This window comes from Neolamprologus brichardi, chromosome 17, assembly GCF_056152115.1.
Source record: "Neolamprologus brichardi isolate AB-2024 chromosome 17, ASM5615211v1, whole genome shotgun sequence".
In the NCBI taxonomy this organism is placed as follows: domain Eukaryota; kingdom Metazoa; phylum Chordata; class Actinopteri; order Cichliformes; family Cichlidae; genus Neolamprologus; species Neolamprologus brichardi.
In genome coordinates this window covers 38,209,055-38,228,537 of record NC_142120.1, presented here as the reverse complement: position 1 = coordinate 38,228,537, position 19,483 = coordinate 38,209,055, and the positions used below count along the sequence as shown (strand labels likewise).

The 19,483-nt window shown below is 43.5% G+C and overlaps 1 protein-coding gene and 1 pseudogene across 2 annotated transcripts; one reads left to right on the top strand and one right to left on the bottom strand.

The window, feature by feature from the left end:
* The first annotated feature begins 2,010 nt into the window (after nt 1–2,010).
* On the top strand, nt 2,011–19,379 carry LOC102779623 (gap junction alpha-6 protein-like). 2 transcript variants are annotated; one of them, XM_035915780.2, is made up of 2 exons: nt 2,011–2,140; nt 17,644–19,379. In XM_035915780.2, the coding sequence occupies exon 2, from the start codon at nt 17,660–17,662 to the stop codon at nt 18,569–18,571; it is 912 nt and encodes a 303-aa protein (XP_035771673.2). In that variant the 5' UTR covers nt 2,011–2,140; nt 17,644–17,659; the 3' UTR covers nt 18,572–19,379. The 2 variants fall into 2 exon arrangements, with proteins under 2 accessions (XP_035771673.2, XP_006808718.2); XM_006808655.3 differs by having other exon boundaries at nt 2,031–2,158.
* On the bottom strand, nt 9,154–14,798 carry LOC148098043 (uncharacterized; annotated as a pseudogene).
* Nucleotides 19,380–19,483: the final 104 nt, after the last annotated feature.

Below are 19,483 nucleotides of genomic sequence, written 5' to 3'. Positions count from 1 at the left end.
TGCCCCATCTCAGCAGGAGCAGATAAACAGGGAGCAAAGGTCGTAGCTTAGGCGCTGTGTGAGAGAAAGAATGTGAATGTTTAGGCTTTTATGATTAGGTGGGGGCCACTAGAGGCTATAAGAGTTTGATCAAGGCTCCACCATTTTGAGATCTGATGCTGTCTGCTGTATGGTGTCCATCTCCCACGCGTGTGTTCATTAAATCATCGTTTGACTTGACCCGGCCGGACCAGTGTTGTTATTTTTGGTTTTCCTCTTGTATCCATCCCCAATATTTGAATCCGTAACAGCAGATACACATTAAAAATATTTCTTTTTCTTAACACAACTCAACAATATACACTCAAGTATCCAGGAGCCGGACTGCTTGGTGGAAGTTGCACAATCTCCCTTTTAACAGCAAGGGAAGCTTCATCAGCCACAACCATTTGAGGGTGACCAGAGGCAGATAAAATCTGTAAGTTCTCTTTTTGTCCAGTGAATTCAGTTGAATCCAACTTTGAAACAACTTTGAAAGAGATAAATACCTTAAATATGTGAGGACAATCAAGGATGTGTCACACCCTTGTGTTGCAATTGTGGGATTGAACAAAAGTATTTTATCAGTACAATATAATCTGCGGTATAATCATTGCTTTAACAATGTAACAGATAGCTTTAAGATGGCCTTAAAATGTTTATGCATACTGATATCATATTAACCTTTTATTCCAGATGATTCATTGTTATCTTTTATTCATTTATATCTTTTTATTAAGCTTTGAAGTAGTGGCATTCATTTACAGCATTTATTCCATATATTATATATATATATAGTTTTAGTAAACTGCTAACACATTTGAGGGTGGCCTCTGTTTGACTGTGAGCATTAGTGGGTGAAGTGAGAGGTGACACAGAGTGTCAATTGAAGTCAGGACACACACACACAGACCTGCACACATTGTACGTAGGCTATGTTCTAGGTGAGAGTTCAGATATTTGCTGGTCACTGCATTTTTGTGCGTGCAGAATTGTTAAGTTTGTTGCGGAAGCAGGGTTCGAGGTTTTGGAGAAGCGAGGGGAGATGAGCCACCGGAAGACACCTGACGCGGAGGCGAAGAAGATGCTCTTTTGAACTTTGTTAAAAGTCATTGTGGTTTTGATTTGACGTATGCATATATTGTATTGCTTAACGCATGAAGGGGCGTTATAATACCCTGATTATATAAATAACTGATTGTGTATTGTTAAAGCAGAGATCAATGCTGTCTGCGCACAGTGATCTCTCCACGCGTGTCATTAAAATCATCGTTTGACTTCACCCGGCCGGATCAGTGTGGTTATTGGATTACCTCCTGTATCCTTCCTCAATATTTGAACCCTTAACACAATCTTATCTTTTCCCCACCGTGTTTATTTTTATTAAGAGCTTTGACATTCTTCAAACTAAATGACATGTCAGGTACAAACGAGGATGTTCTGTGAGCATCCTCATTCCAAGAACATTCCAAATTGTGAGAATAACCTCATTCTTAGAGTTCCTGTCAATTACGATTCTTATGATTCTACATAAGTAATCTGAGCCCTGCAGCTTTAAGCAACTGCGTGCGCTCCCTTGGACGGCAATCACTTTCTGGCAGACAATCACTTTATTAAACCCTGATTCTTTTGTCCCCATGACAGAACGGAGAAAACCGACTCACAGTGTGTTAAAATATTGATATTTCTTTTTATTCAATCATCTTCCGGAAGAGAGAGACCCCTGCACAGCTCAAACGCCAGTTGCAAGAGCTCTAACATTAGAATTATAAACTGTGCTTCATACAGGTGTTATTTTGGTACTTTACACGTCACACAGTTTCAAACATTGCTTATATGGAAAGTTCCTCTTTTCTGTGTCTTATCTATTAATATGGCAGTGCACTAAAACTTCCTGTTTTTCAGGAAGTTTTCTGCCTCCTCAAACACAAAGTACACTGTCTCCTCCTCTGTTCCACAGGTGGAGGAGGGCTCCAGGTGTCTCAACAGATTTATTGAGTCAGAAAAAGCTCGTCCTCCTGCTTTCTGGGTGTCTGCAGGTGTGTGCAGGTAAAGGCAGGGACTTTGCACAAGACAGCGCTCCCACAGCTCCAGAGCAGCGGGCGAATCACTGTTGCTTTGTGTAAGTGAAACACGACAGGTGAGGACTGTTATTGTTGTTGGAATGATTGAAAGACGGAGTTTTTCTACACTCCTCACGAGCCTCTGTTCGCCGGATTGTCAGTCTCGCATCTTAAATTCCTCCACAGTAGAGAAATTCTCTAAAGCTTTTTATTTATTTTTATCTCCTTATAACGGTGTTGATTTCTTAACACATCTTTTTAATAATCATTGTCTTTCCATTTTACATGAAATCCGTCCGGTTAAGTTAAGTCCTCACCTTGGCTAAATGGCAGCATTCACTGCTTAAAATGTGACTTTCGTAAAGCTAAAATTCATTTAAATGTTCATCCCTTTTACGTAAGGGATCTTTTAATTTCTTTAATAATGTAATTAGGCTATGCTCACTCTGCAGGTGAAAGCGCATCAAATCTGACTTTTTTGACCCTATGCGCCCCATATCCGATCGTGGTATGACAGTTTGAACAGCACAAATCTGATATTTTCAAATCTAGCCTAGGTCTCGTTCGTATGTGGTACTGAATCCGATACATATCTGATGTTTTAGAAAGCGACTGCTGTTTGAATGGTCATGTTGCATTAAATCCGTCTTTTACGTCACTGACACAAGACAGACGCCAAATATCAGCGCCGCCCAATCCCACCACTCCTGGTTCCGACTCCGTGTCCATATATACTTGTGATGTGTTGGTCACGAACGAAATGGCTCTTAGAGCCGGATCTTTGAAGTGAACGACAGGATCCGACTACTTATTTGGAACCGTCTTTCTTTTTTTCTTTCTCTCACCCTCTCTCGCTCACTTTTTTTCCCATGCCACACGTGAGCCTTGTGTTTGTGCTGAGCATAGGGGGGAGGGGCGTAAACACAGCCTTATGTTTGCCGAGCAGAGGGGGGAGGGGCGGTAGTAGGTAGTAGGTAGTAGGTAAGTTGCCAACCAAGAAGAAGAAGAAGCTGTGAGCCAGGAGGGAGGGAGTGTGTGAGTGAGTGATTAATTTTTGCTAGAATTCAGCACAAGAGGGAGGGGGTTAGTGAGTCCTGAGTGATTCTTTGGCGCTACGATTCAGCACAGGAAGGGAGGGGGTTAATGGCTGTGTCCCATTTCAGGGTCTGCACGCTTGAAGTACGCGCACTACGCGTACTACGTACGGTGCGTACTATAAGTACGAGAAGTGCGGAAGTGAGAGGCTTGTGAAATGGGACGGTATATGCTTCGTCGCGCTGTTCAGGTTGCCTAGCAAGCATGATACTAACCGCGAGACACGTTACATACAGCTTTGTATGACAGAAATGAAGAAGAAAAATGTTTTGTTGGCCATTCATTTTTGTTCTGACATCACTTTAATTAGTTGAGTATCTGAGGCTGAGACCACAGGACTGTAAAACATGATTCAAGGGCTTCATTTCTGTACTGAACAGTCATTTAAGATTAGCTAGTAAATAATAATTAGTTAATGTTGTTCATGAGACTAAAGTCATCTCACTATGGTAATGTAAATATAATATGGCCAATATTATAGTATTGTCAGATTATTATGATTGATATATATATATATATATATATAATCTATATCACTGACTGTCAGCTTGTTGTGTTTGTGGATATATGACTGACTTTAATTATCCATAAAATCATCAGATTCTCTGTAAGATTAAAGTCGACTATATGTATATTTAGAAGTAGAGGCTTTAAAACCAAGTTAATGCTGAAAGTACAAACATCACTAGTGTCACATAACTTTGCCGACATGTGGCAACAGCAATGTTTTAATGTTCTTCATTATTAAACATTCGCACATGAATAAGTGACGTCATATTCAGTACTTACTTCTGACAGTTCACTTTTCGGCCGCTCCCTTCTGCCGTATTTTGCGGCAAAATTATCCACACCCACTGCCGCGCTATGAATTGTGGAATATATGGGACCACGAAGCGTGCACCGGACCATGCTTTATATTTGGGGAAATCGACGGCGCATTTGGAGTATGCATTTGAAGTACACTTCGAATTGGGACAGCCGTCGTCGCGTGGCGGTGACGTAACCGCACTTAAAATGTGTACTTCAAGCGTGCAGACCCTGAAATGGGACACAGCGAGTGAGTCCTGAGTGATTCGTTGGCGCTATGATTCAGCACAGGAAGGGAGGGGGTTAGTGAGTCCTGAGTGATTCTTTGGCGCTATGATTCAGCACAGGAAGGGAGGGGGTTAGTGAGTCCTGAGTGATTCTTTGGCGCTATGATTCAGCACAGGAAGGGAGGGGGTTAGTGAGTCCTGAGTGATTCTTTGGCGCTATGATTCAGCACAGGAAGGGAGGGGGTTAGTGAGTTCTGAGTGATTAGTTCGTGCTGCGATTCAGCACAGGAAGGGAGGGGGTGAGTAGCTCAAATGTGCTGTTAGCATGTTAGCAGAGCGACGCTACTCTGAACTGAGGAGCTATTGTCTTGATGTGAGCTTCTACTCAGGGTTTTTTTCTTCCAGTTAAGAGCAGAAATGTTTCTGTTAATATACTGGATGTTGTGTTTTTCTCCACAATTTTAATTTTAAGCTAGATATATTTCTAATAATGAAATAGTTTGCTAACAGCAGCAGGGATGAGTCAGTGAGTCAGTTGGGCTTGTGAATCAGAAAGTATTGAACGATTCGTTCATGATTTGCAAATCACTAGGTTGTAGTTACACTCACAGTAGCACAGGAACAGAGCAGGAGGGAAAGGGAGAGAAAGAGAGCCAGGGGCAACAGCAAGAGACAACATCATCATATTTGAAAGGTATAGTAATAAAAATGAGTGACACCAAGAAAAGAAGCTGTCACGACCCAGTTTCGACCCAGTATTTTGAGTTTTGATTGTTAGTTTATTTTTGAATGATTGTTGTGGTTTTGGGTGCTATGAGTATTATTATTATTATGATGATGATGATTATTAGAGTTCTATGTTTCTGTTTATTTGTGTTTAGGATTTGTGTTCTCATGTTTTGTGTGGGTTTAGTTCCATGTGTCATTTTCTGTCTGTCTCTCAGTGTCGAGTCTGCGTCTTTGTGTAGTGTTCTTGTTTCCTGTTTTATTGTGAAGGTCTGCGTCTCATGTGAGCGTGTTCAGTTTTACCTCTGTCTCGTCTTGTTGATAACTCCCAGCTGTGTTCCCCACCTGTTTGTAATCTCCCTGTGTTTCCCTGTGTGTATTTAAGTCGCGTCTTCTGTCTTTGTAGTTTCTGGTCCGTCTGTGTATCCACCCTGCTGTCAACCGCCATCTGTGTCTGCTCATCCTCCTTCATGTTCAGGTCCTGGTTTATGTTCAGTAGTTTAGTTGTTCCCAGTTTGGATAGTTTCCCATCCCATTTGCTGTTTCTCCATTTGCGTTTTGTGTTCAATAAACCACCTCACCTTCACGAGTGCCTGCGACTGGATCCTCCTTTAATATTTCCACACGGCTCACTCTACTCCGTGACAGAAGCAAAATCTAGAACCATTTCAATTTTATTGACAATACAAAGGCAGAGTGTAGAGTCTGCAAGAAAAGGATATCATATAGAGCCAGCTCCACAAACAACCTGCACAGGCAGCTGAGAACTGTCCACCCATCAGTGCAATGGAAAGATAAAGCACAGTCAGTTGAGTGTGATATTAATGAAGGTGCCAGATAAGATAAGATAAGATAAGATAAGATAAAACTTTATTAATCCCTCAGGTGGGTTCCTCTGGGAAATTCGGTTTCCAAAAGCACAGCACCGACAGAAGTTACAGAGTGTGAGCAGAATATTATATATACACACACACATATATAAATACAGAGACATATATAAATAAAATATACGAAGGGGATAAATAGAATAAATAGGAATAAAAATAAAAATACAAGTGAAATTGCACATGTCTATTGCACCGTTGACTATTAACAAAAAGTATTGCACAGTGAAGTGAAGAGGCACTACAGCTTAGTTGTTCCCCCCTCCTTTGTCCTCCTGTCTCCCCTCCAGAGAGGAGTTAAACAGTCTGATGGCGTGTGGGACAAAGGAGTTTTTAAGTCTGTTGGTTCTTGTCTTGGGGAGAAGCAACCTGTCACTGAACAGACTCTTCTGGTTGTTTATGGCCGTGTGCAGAGGATGCCCAGCATTGTCCATAATGTCCAGCAGTTTCTTTAGTGTCCTTTTCTCTGCCACTGACACCAGAGTGTCCAGCTTCATGCCGACCACAGAGCCAGCCTTCCTGATCAGTTTCTCCAGCCTGGATGAGTCCTTCTTTGCTGTGCTGCTCCCCCAGCACACCACAGCATAGAAAAGTAGTCCAGCAACCACTGACTGGTAAAACATCCTCAGGAGCTTCCTGCAGATGTTAAAAGACCTCAGCCTCCTGAGGAAGTACAGTCGGCTTTGGGCTTTTTTACACAGGTGCTCTGTGTTGCATGAGCAGTCCAGTTTATTGTCCACCCACAGCCCGAGGTACGTGTACTTGTTGACCACCTCCACCTCCTCCCCCTCTATCTGAACCGGCAGTGGACCTGCTCTGGACCTCCCGAAGACCACAACCAGTTCCTTAGTGTTTGAGGTGTTGAGTTGCAGGTGGTTTGTGTGACTCCATGCGACAAAGTTCTTCACCAGACTCCTGTCTCCTCTTCCTGATCATCCCAGATACACCCCATGATGTCGTCTGCAAACTTCTGAATGTGGCATAATTCAGAGTTGTAGTCAGAGGTGTACAGGGTGAAGAGAAGAGGGGACGGCACAGCTCCCTGTGGTGCTCCTGTGCTGCTGACCACAGTGTCAGACGTGATGTCCTTCAGCCTGACGTACCGTGGCCTGTCGGTGAGGTAGTCGGAGATCCAAGCGACCAGGCAGGGGTCCACCTCCATCCTGTTCAGTTTCTCCTGAAGCAGACAGGGCCGGATGGTATTAAAGGCACTGGAAAAGTCCAGAAACAGGATCCTGACCGTGCCTTTTCCCCCATCCAGGTGTGAGTGGGCTCTATGCAGGAGGTACAGGATGGCATCCTCCACTCCGACATCCCCATTGTATGCGAACTGTAGTGGGTCCTGGGCATGTTGTACCTGTGGTCGGAGGAGGTTGAGGAAGAGCCGCTCTAGAGTCTTCATAAGATGTGACGTCAGTGCCACCGGTCGGAAGTCATTCAGCTCATTGGGCCGGTTCCTTTTGGGGACCGGGACGATGCAGGATGTCTTCCAGAGGGCGGGCACTCTCCCCAGTCGCAGACTGAGATTAAAGACTCGTTGTAGCGGCTCCCCAAGTTCAGCAGCACACGCCTTTAGCATCCTAGGACACACCTTGTCTGGACCTGCTGCCTTTCTAGGGCAAAGCTTCCTCATTTGTCTCCTGACCTGATCCACTGTGACACTGGGAGATGATTGGGAGGAGGGGGGGGGAGAAGATGTCTTGCTGCTGAGAGAGGGATTGGAGGACGGGGGTGTCATAGCGTCAGGAAGGGGGAGAAGCGAGGGAGGTAGGAGAGTGGGGAGAGGGCTCTGTAGTAAAGGTGAGGGTGGGGGGGTTGTGTGCTGGTCAAACCTGTTGAAGAAGTTGTTGAGTTCGTTTGCCTTCTCCACAGTCCCCCCACTGTGCTGTTCTTGGTGTTGTGGCCTGTGACGGTTTTCACACCATTCCAGACTTCTGCTCCACCTTCCTCCTGTAGGTTCAAGGTTCTTTATTTGTCACATGCATAGTTATACAAGTATAACACACAGTGAAATGTAGCCTGATACGCTCCTCCACATGTGCAAAAATGGGGGGGGGGGGAAGAACATTATATATATATATATATATATATATATATATATATATATATAGTATATACGTTGGGTGAATGTGCAGTAGTAGCAGCAAGCAGGTGAATTCTGTACATTAATAAGAATAAACATCTATTTTACAGAATAGACAATATAAACAAATTTAAAATTAAAGGACTTTGAAATGTACATTGTGCCTGGGTTTAGAGTGTCTGGAAGAGAGTCCTGTCTCAGTCAGTTATAGATGATGTGAGAGGGCGGGTGTGTGTGTTTAGGGCTGGATGGCTTGGGGATAGAAGCTCCTCTTGAGTCTCTCTGTCCTTGCCCGGATGATGAGGAACCTTCTACCAGATTGCAGAAGTTGGAACAGTTTGTTGCCAGGATGGGACGGGTCCTTCAGTATCTGCTCTAGTCTGGCATCTCCTGGTGTAGGTGTCCTGAAGCGGGGGGAGAGCAATCCTGCAGCAGCGTTCTGCTGTACGGATCACTCTCTGGAGAGCTTTTTGGTCCTTCACACAGCTGTTTCCAAACCAGGATGTGATGTTCTGTGTGAGGATGCTCTCCACAGCGCCTGTATAGAAAATCCTGAGGATCTTTGGAGAGACCCTGAACTTCCTCAGTTGTCGTAGGTGGTACAGGCGCTGCCTAGCCTTTTTGGTCTGGACCTGAATGTGGGCAGACCATGTCAGGTCTGAGGAGATGTGGACACCAAGATACTTGAAGGACTGCACCCTCTCCACTGGAGCACCATTGATGATAATGGGCTTGTAGTCTCTGTGCTGACTCCTTCTGATAGTCCACCACCAGCTCCTTGGTCTTGCCGACGTTCAGCTGGAGGTGGTTGTCCTGGCACCATGATGCCAGATTCTTCACTTCGTCCATGTAGGCCGCCTCATTGTTGTTGGAGATGGCACCCAACACCACTGTGTCCTTTGCTTCCCTCAGGCAGCGTTTCACCTCCCGCTGTGCTGCTTTCATCTCCTCCTTCACTATGCTCCTGAAAGCCTTCTTCTTCATGTTGAGGACAGCTTTGACTTCCTGTGTTACCCACGGTTTGTTATTAGGATAACACCGTACCGTCTTAGCAGGGGCGACCGTGTCCACACAAAAGTTGAGGTAGTCTGTCAGATGGTGTGTCGCCCCCTCTATGTCCTCGCCATGTGGGCTCAGAAGCACATCCCAGTCTGTGGTGTCATAGCAGTCTCTCAGAGCATCCTCCTTTTCTGGGGTCCATCTCCTGATGGAGCGCATTGTGACAGGCTGCCTCTGGACGAGGGGTGTGTATTGTGGCTGTAGGTAAACCAGGTTGTGGTCTGACTTCCCTAGTGGGGGGAGGGGGGTGGCTCTGTATGCATCTCTCACATTAGCATACAGTAGGTCAATTGTCCTGTTGCTGCTTGTGGGACAATTCACAAACTGGTGAAAAGCAGCCAGAGTAGAATCCAGTGTGGCATGATTAAAGTCTCCAGATATAATGATGAAAGCCTCGGGGTGTTGTGTCTGAAGTCTTGCTGTGACTGTGTGTATTTGCTAACAGGCAGCTGCTGCGTCGGCCCCCGGAGGGATGTAAACACACACAAAGATCACATGACTGAACTCCCGAGGTAGATAGTATGGCCGCAAGCTAACAGCTAGCAGCTCCAGGTCCGGACGGCATACCGAAACTTTAACGGAGACGTGTCCAGGGTTGCAGTATCTGTTGTTAACGTAGACAATGAGTCCCCCACCTCTGCTTTTCCCGCTGGCCTGCGTGTCCCTATCGGCTCTCACGGATGTGAAACCGCATAGGTCTACGTTAGCCTGTGGCGTTAGCTCGGTTAGCCACGTCTCCGTGAAGATAAACGAACTGCACTCACGGTATAGTCTGTGGTTGTTCAGAGCACACAGTTCGTCCATTTTATTCTGTAGCGAGTTCACGTTGCCCATTATCACTGTCGGGATTGATGGTTTGAATCGCCTCCGGTGATCCGCTTTCCTCGCTCCAGCCTTGCAGCCTCTGTAGCTCCTCTTTATCTCAGCCGGGATGTTGTGTCGCATGCCGGTCTGTCCCTTTGTTCTTAGAGCCAGCAGCTCCGCTCTCGAATAGATGAAGGAGCTGGTTCCAGAAGTTTTAAAAAGTGCATTATCCATCTTGTATCGCTATATCTAAGAGGTATAAGTAGAGTAACTAGAGGAAGGTGTTGCAGAGCTACTTGGAAAGGCTGCCGTCACTCCAGCGCCATCTTATTTGCACTGTCTCATAGAGCTCTGGGTTGGTTTAGGTGGTTGTGGTGGTATACTGCCAGTGTATCCACTGCAACTGTTGCTGCTGCATCTGTGAAACCTCTGTTGCTTGTGAAGCTCGCACACAAGAATTTCACTCCCATGTACTGTACCAGTGTACCTCCACATGTGATGTGACAATAAAAGTGATTTGATTTTGATTTGATTTGATCTACAGCATCTTGCAGTATACCACCACAACCACCTAAACCAACCCAGAGCTCTATGAGACAGTTTTAGCAGAAGTCTGTGATGCCAGCAAGACAGAACTCAATTGAAAATGATTGCACTTGATTTCCAACTATTTTCAGTTGTGGATTCAGAAGGTTTATTCATGCAGCGAATCCTATGTATGCAATTCCAAGCAGGAAAAAACTCTCCCAAAAATCATCCCAGGCCTATATGACAGAGAACGTGCGTCTTCTTTTTTTTTTTCTTTTTTTTTTTTAACATGTATATTTTATTGTGTTGTGGTTTGCAGTGTTTTGTGTTGTTTCACTTTAAATTTGTTTAAAAGGAAAAAGCTGAAAATTTAAATAGTTAAAAGTAGAATTGTAAGAATTGAGTTATTTTTTTATATTTTATGCGGAGTGAATAAATAAAAGCATATTTATATGATAAACATATAAATAAAAAACATTTTTTGTGCCTAATTTTCCATTGCTGTTGATAATAAATTAAGTAAAGCAATAAAACAACCTGAAAGAGCCGGTTATCTAAAAAGAGCCAGAATTCCCATCACTAATATATACAGTGGGGCAAAAAAGTATTTAGTCAGCCACCGATTGTGCAAGTTCCCCCACTTAAAATGATGACAGAGGTCAGTAATTTGCACCAGAGGTACACTTCAACTGTGAGAGACAGAATGTGAAAAAAAAAATCCATGAATTCACATGGTAGGATTTGTAAAGAATTTATTCGTAAATCAGGGTGGAAAATAAGTATTTGGTCAATAACAAAAATACAACTCAATACTTTGTAACATAACCTTTGTTGGCAATAACAGAGGTCAAACGTTTACTATAGGTCTTTACCAGGTTTGCACACACAGTAGCTGGTATTTTGGCCCATTCCTCCATGCAGATCTTCTCAAGAGCAGTGATGTTTTGGGGCTGTCGCCGAGCAACACGGACTTTCAACTCCCGCCACAGATTTTCTATGGGGTTGAGGTCTGGAGACTGGCTAGGCCACTCCAGGACTTTCAAATGCTTCTTACGGAGCCACTCCTTTGTTGCCCGGGCGGTGTGTTTTGGATCATTGTCATGTTGGAAGACCCAGCCTCGTTTCATCTTCAAAGTTCTCACTGATGGAAGGAGGTTTTGGCTCAAAATCTCACGATACTTGGCCCCATTCATTCTGTCCTTAACACGGATCAGTCGTCCTGTCCCCTTGGCAGAAAAACAGCCCCATAGCATGATGTTTCCACCCCCATGCTTCACAGTAGGTATGGTGTTCTTGGGATGCAACTCAGTATTCTTCTTCCTCCAAACACGACGAGTTGAGTTTATACCAAAAAGTTCTACTTTGGTTTCATCTGACCACATGACATTCTCCCAATCCTCTGCTGTATCATCCATGTGCTCTCTGGCAAACTTCAGACGGGCCTGGACATGCACTGGCTTCAGCAGCGGAACACGTCTGGCACTGCGGGATTTGATTCCCTGCCGTTGTAGTGTGTTACTGATGGTGACCTTTGTTACTTTGGTCCCAGCTCTCTGCAGGTCATTCACCAGGTCCCCCCGTGTGGTTCTGGGATCTTTGCTCACCGTTCTCATGATCATTTTGACCCCACGGGATGAGATCTTGCGTGGAGCCCCAGATCGAGGGAGATTATCAGTGGTCTTGTATGTCTTCCATTTTCTGATGATTGCTCCCACAGTTGATTTTTTCACACCAAGCTGCTTGCCTATTGTAGATTCACTCTTCCCAGTCTGGTGCAGGTCTACAATTCTTTTCCTGGTGTCCTTCGAAAGCTCTTTGGTCTTGGCCATGGCGGAGTTTGGAGTCTGACTGGTTGAGGCTGTGGACAGGTGTCTTTTATACAGATGATGAGGTCAAACAGGTGCCATTCATACAGGTAACGAGTGGGGGACAGAAAAGCTTCTTACAGAAGACGTTACAGGTCTGTGAGAGCCAGGGATTTTCCTTGTTTGAGGTGACCAAATACTTATTTTCCACCCTGATTTACGAATAAATTCTTTACAAATCCTACCATGTGAATTCATGGATTTTTTTTTCACATTTTGTCTCTCACAGTTGAAGTGTACCTCTGGTGCAAATGACTGACCTCTGTCATCATTTTAAGTGGGGGAACTTGCACAATCGGTGGCTGACTAAATACTTTTTTGCCCCACTGTACCTCTGCACGGAGGTAGTAGCCACTGCTCCAAACAAGGCCATTGTTAAAGCATGGGCTCTCTTTTTTTCTCAGTGTCCTTCGTTCTCTAATTAATTTGTCAAAATTCTGTTGGTTATGACTGTGCAGAAATTGGTAGACTGCTGCAACAACACCTACTACTGTAGCTCTGTAGCCGCCATTTTTACTTACGTAAACAGAGCGCGTTGTGTGTGATGTCTTCTTTTGCGCATGCGGGCCGCTTTTAGGGCCGTGAACCGTTCACACTAGAGCGCTGTCACATTTTATTTGTAGTCTGAACAACCAGATGAAAAAAAAATTGGATTTAAACAAAAAATCGGAATTGAGCATTAAGACCTGCAGTGTGAACGTTGCCTAAGACAGACCTTCCCAAAGTGTGGGGCCCGCCCCCTAGGGGGGGCGCAGAGCCATTGCAGTGGGGCGCGGTATGAAAAGGAGGGGGGGAACAAAATGCTTGTACACTGCTAGACACTGAAACGCAAAGCAGGTGATGAAGCATCGCTGATTATGTTTCCAAACCAACTTCATTCTAAGCCAAAGACTAGAAAATATGATGAAGCAAATCTTCCCTTTGGCTTCACCTGCACAAGTGCCGAGGTAGGTCTCCCTGCAAGATTGGTTTTCCCTTTGTCGGGAGCAGCACTGGGCTGTTCAAATCACGGACGAACAGGATCCCACAGTTTCTTATGTTTTTAAACCCATTTTGCACAGAGAGGCATTTTTTGAAAAATGTATTAATAGCAATGTTGAATATTATTACACATGAAAAAAAAAAAAACTACAGTAAAATAATGACACCGTGACGCCTCTGCCTTTGTAAATGGAGGGACAGTAACTGCGTGTGTATATGTAAGCGTGTAAAACCTGCAGACAGTCAGATTAACAGTATTTTGTCTCTATCTGCCATTCTGCAATTCATCTCATGTAAACAATAACGTGGTCACAGCGTGATGTAAAAAATGGCACATACCTTTGACGTTGCGCGACGAACTCTGTATTCCTCGCCCACACGTAAACGCAAAAAAATGAGTTTTAAAAATTTTTTTTCGGTGATTCGAAGCGTCGTTTACGTGTGGACGAAACAGCTGCGTTTTCAGAAATACCCGTGTAAGTGTGGACGCAGCGTAAAAGAGTTAGTACTTTATTTTCTTACTACCTGTCATTTATTGCAGATCACTTGTATTTGCTTAATTGTTTACTAAATGTTTGAGGTGTAAAAGAAACCGCAATGGAGCAAAATATGGGTGTGAGTGGTTGGAGGATGTGTTTGTGCATGTGCGTGCGCGCGTGAGAAGGGGGGGAGGAGGCGCGAACATTTTTCTTGTAAAACAAAGGGGGGCCTAGCAAAAAAAGTTGGGGAACCACTGGCCTATGAGATGCGAAGGCTGCCTATTTTTCACATCTAATTTTAACCTCCTAAGACCTGAACTCTTTCATGGCATGCATTTTTAATTTCTCTTTGCTATTTGGGCTGTTTGAGACCGCATGAATGTAAAAAGAAAGAATTATGTCATTTTTTTAACCTGATTTCTGTTTCTGAGAAAAATGAGATCCACATATGAGGACATTTGTTTTAAATTTCGATAGAACGGTGGCAGTATAATGTCCTCGTAAGTGGATATCTGGCTCCTTGTAGAGCAAAATTTAGTAGTTTGGTCTATACAACCCAAAATGTGATGTCCACATATGTGGACGCCAGATCCTAGGAGGTTAAAGAGCAGATGTAATGCTAATAATCCTATTTGACACCATTAGTGATATTATTACTCCTGATCTGTTATTAACCTCTGTCTCTCTTCCACAGCATGTCTTTATCCTGTCTTCCTTCTCTCACCCCAACCGGTCGCAGCAGATGGTCCCGCCCCTCCCTGAGCCTGGTTCTGCTGGAGGTTTCTTCCTGTTAAAAGGGAGTTTTTCCTTCCCACTGTCGCCAAAGTGCTTGCTCATAGGGGGTCATATGATTGTTGGGTTTTTCTCTGTATCTATGAAGCGCCTTGAGGCGACTTTTGTTGTGATTTGGCGCTATATAAATATAATTGAATTGAATTGAATTGCTCCACCTGCTGCCCCTATTTCTTCAAATGAAGACTGTGAAAATTTCCTTTCTTTCTTTCTAGAAAAAATCAGTAATGTAAGAAACTTTTTCCCCATCAGCATCTGCATTGTCAGTTCCTACTCCAGCTCGGCCTGTTATTTTAGAAAGTTTTTCACCTGTTTCACAACCCGAGCTGGTAAAATTAGTTAATGCAATGAAAGCATCCTCCTGTTCACTTGACATTTTACTGGCATCGTTATTCAAAAATGTGTTCCAGTCTATTGGTCCCTGCGTGCTTGCCATAATTAACACTACAATTAACCCTGGTGTCTGGTAAAGTTCATGCTTATTTTTAAAATGCTGCCATACAACCTCTTTAAAAAAAACAAGTTAGACCCTTCTCTTACTAGCAGTTGCAGACCAATCTCAAAACTACCGTTTATTGCTAAGATTGTAGAAAGGGTTGTGGCTAAGCACCTCACAGCAGTTTTAGACAAACACAGCATTCTGCACATGTTTCAGTCTGGCTTTCGTAGAACCCATTCTATTGAAACAGCCCTTCTTAGTAACCAGTGACATTTTGATGAAAAACGAGGAAAACAAAGGAAAATGTTCTGTTCTGCTGATGTTGGACCTCGCGTCAGGCTTTTGATACGGTTGACCACCACATTCTGCTTGAAAGGCTGAAGTATGGGTTCGGTGTATCTGGATCTGCCTTAGACTGGTTCTCGTCATTTTTGTATGAACAATATTTTTCTGTGGCTGTTTCTAAGTACAAGTCATCTTCCACTTCCCTCACCTATGGTGTGCCCCAAGGTTCTGTATTGGGGCGCTTATTTGAGTCCCTTTGAGGACATTTGCTACCACTGCTATGCAGATGACATCCAGTTATACATTTCTTTTAAGTCCCAAGATTTTATAAGCTGCAGATTCTGAATGAGTGCTTAGACTAGGGGAGGGCAATATGGCCAAAAATATTTATCACAATATATATTCAAAAACTTACAATAACGATATAACCGAAGATATATTTGACATGGTAAATGGCCTGCATTTGTATAGCGCTTTACTTAGTCCCTATGGACCCCAAAGCGCTTTACACTACATCCAGTCATCCAGTCATCCACCCATCCACGATGGCAAGCTACATTGTAGCCACAGCTGCCCTGGGGCGCACTGACAGAGGCGAGGCTGCCGGACACTGGCGCCACTGGGCCCTCTGACCACCACCAGTAGGCAACGGGTGACCGAGACTGTTGGAGTTGGGGCTCGAACCGGCAACCTTTCGATTACAAGACGAACTGCCAACTTTTGAGCCTCTTTGTGGGCTCTCAAGAGACAAAATACTTCACAACTCCACAACTTTATTAGTGCAACAAAAAAAACCCATCAATGTATTTTCACTTAAACAAGCAGTTGTTTTTTAGGTGCACTAAAGCTATATAAAAATTTAACAGCGCAAATGCATCTTTGTGAAACCTTTCTCTTTCCACACTCTTAGTTCTCCCCAGCGTTTGCTACTTTTGTCATTAAGCGTGCAGCTATTTAAAGGTAGGCCGATTGTTTGTTTCTTTTGTCTCACCACCACGCTAGTTGAAGCAGACTCCTCTTCACGTGCTTTAACAGCTTTGTTGTACTCCAACAAGGGCTTCTGTTTCAAACGATGAAATAGGTTTGTAGTGTTTTCTCCCTTTGCCACAACGGCCTGCTTGCATGTTCTACACAAAATTGTGTTTTGGTGGGTATCTGAAAAACAAAAACCAAACAAGTTCCACACCACTGAAGTTGCACCACTTTTCCAAACCTATTCTGGTTCATTTGTTTCATTTAACAATCTGCTTTCGCCCTTCTCATTCTCCGTCCGACCCATATTCTATTGCGATATTTCATTTTCATATCATTGCCTAACATTATACTGGTATTACCGTGAAAGGTATGATATGGCCCAGCCCTAGCTTAGACTCCATTAAAGGTTGAATGGCTGACATCTTCCTCCAACTTAATGAAGGAAAGACTGAAGCCATTATATGTGCTCCTGACAGATATGTACATAAGATAATGAATCCTTTTGGTCCCCTTTCGGCGTTTGTGAAATCGTCCATCAGGAACCTAGGGGTAACCTTTGACCCGGCTCTCACATTGGATGTTCACATAAAATCTCTGGTTCAGTCCTGCTTTTATCACTTAAGAAACATTGCTAAATTAAGTCCTATTGTATCTCGTACTGAACTGGAGATTGTTATTCATGCATTTATTCATCACGATTGGACTACAGTAATTGACTGTTTACATGTCTAAGCAAAAACTCCCTGGAGCGTCTGCAGGTTGTTCAAGATGCTGCATCAAGGCTTCTGACCAAATCATCCAAGTACTCACATGTGACACCGTTGCTAATACATCTGCATTGGCTCCCCATTGAATTCAGAGTCCATTTTAAGATTCTGGTTCTGACCTTTAGAACTCGTTATGGACAAGCACCAGCTTACATCATTGGACTTCTACAGCCCTATGTCCCTAGCAGGTCCCTGAGGTCATGTGATCAGGGCCTACTTGTTATACAGCACACAAAGCTGAGAACTAAGGGAGACAGAGCTTTTACCACTGTGGCCCCCAGACTGTGGAACTCTCTCCCACTGAGCTTAAGATCTTTTAAAAAAAACATCTAAAAACTCATCTTTTGAGAATTTTACCTCAGAAACACAGCTGAACACGACTCCAGCTCACTCGTTTCTCTGAAATGATTTCTCTACCTCCTCATATGTGATTCCAACTCTGCTAACGAGAGTTAAACTTCCCACTGACATCCTGAAATATGGACAAAAGCAGCTGCGATAAAGCTTCAACTCCTGGACCAAACTATAGTATTCTCCCTGCTGCTGAGAACTAGATGAACCCAGAATCTCAGTTTGTTCCTGTTCTTGTTTAGGAAGATCAGCACCAGCTCATCATTGCTTCATGTCCACTACAGTATTTCTAGTTTGTTATTTGAGGAAATATTTTACACAAAATTTCTGACGAAACGTGTTTCAATTCTTTACAATAAACTATTAAAGGTTGGTGTCCTACAGTCAGGTGACCTTTGTCCCCTTTTCCCACCAGCTGAAACTCCTTCTGAATGGGTGACTGGAGCAAACTGTATGGAGTCCTGGAAAAGGTCCAGGCCTCATCCAGTAGGTGGGGGAAGTTCTGGCTGGCACTCCTCATCTTCAGGATCCTGCTTCTAGGCACTGCGGTGGAATCTGCCTGGGGGGACGAGCAGTCTGCCTTCACGTGTAACACCCAGCAGCCCGGCTGCCAGAACGTGTGTTACGATAAATCCTTCCCCATCTCCCACATGCACCTTTGGGTCCTTCAGATCGTCTTTGTGTCAATGCCCACACTTCTGTTCCTTACTCGTGTTTATAGTAGGAGGAAAGTTTGGAAAAACAAGAAAAACATAGATCTTAAGAGAGCATGTGAGCCAATTCCAGAAAATTCTTATTATAATAAATTTGATAAAAATGTTATTGAAAAATCTTTACAGATAATAGAATTCATAAATAAACACTATGTAATTATGGAAGAAGACAGGAAAAGTGAGATGAGTAAAGAACTGTTTAAAATCTATGCAGTCAGTATTTTCTTCAAGTTTCTGTTAGAAGTGGCCTTCCTGGTTATTCAGTGGTGCATTTATGGCTTCACTCTAAATCCAGTCTACATCTGTGAGAGGGCCCCATGTCCACACCGGGTGGACTGTTTTTTGTCCCGTCCCACAGAGAAGACCATTTTCCTAATTTTCATGCTGGTGGTCTCACTGGTGTCATTGGTGGTCAGCATCATTGAGCTCTGCAGAGTACTCTGCAAAAAAAACAACCAGGAAACTGAGTCATGTGAGAGGGAGCAGAATGAGGCCAACCATTCCTTAGAGCCGGACCAGTTTGATCAGAACGATGGCACAAACCCTCCATCAAAAGGTCATTCACAATATCCCCAAAATGCTCCTGATACCTACATCTACCTCTCACCAAGAGAGTACGTGAATTGCTGAGCTGTGATGAACTACAGTATTCGATGCCATAACAGCAGGAGAGTGAACAACTGGTCCAAAAGGAGCATGTTTAAACTGTGGTTTCCACCTCAGACTGACTGACAGAACTTGTGTCTTCAGCCAGAAACATCAGGACACATTTGATCTCACAGGTTTATGTGAGACTGACTGACCATCAGATCTTGTTGTGTGAAAGTGTCAAAGGTTTGAGTTTTAGAGGTGTTGTTAGTGTTGTAAACCCAACAGTTATGAGAGTTCTGAGTCTCAAAGAAACATCTGTTCAAGAACACAGACACACTGTGACACATCAAGTTTTACAAAACAAAACAAAGGAATATTTATTGTTCTGGTTTCGGTCACAGTTCCTCCTGTTCTTCCAGCTGGACAGATTTTGCACGATGTCTGAGAGTGTCTTTGTTTTCTTTACACCAGAAACAAATCAGTGTGTAAGATCAAATGTTTTCTTTATGTTCAGTCATGCAGTGCAATGTCACGTTCTAATTAATCTGAGGAAGCTGCATCATATCTGTACATCTAAAGTCCATAAACAGTCAGATTATTGAAATCTGAAAGAGCACAATCAATTCTCTTTACTGTAGGTTTGCTCAAACTGTCAGTTCATAATTATTTTGTGGGTACTTACATGTGTAATGGATCTTTTGGGTACACTGATCATTTGCACTGAGAACTCGGTGATGGATATATGTGAAAAGAGTTTTGTAATGTGTTTGAATAAACAGTTGTGGGTATATCGCTTAACAGCAGGATGTGTCTGTGGTTTTTACAAAAATAATTATTTGTTGTTGTTTTGCTGTTTAGTGTAAGCAGTAAGAGTGTACATGAAGACAGGTTTTACTTGTATGTGTGAAATGTATGAACCAATACAGATAATACTAAAAGATAATACTGTGT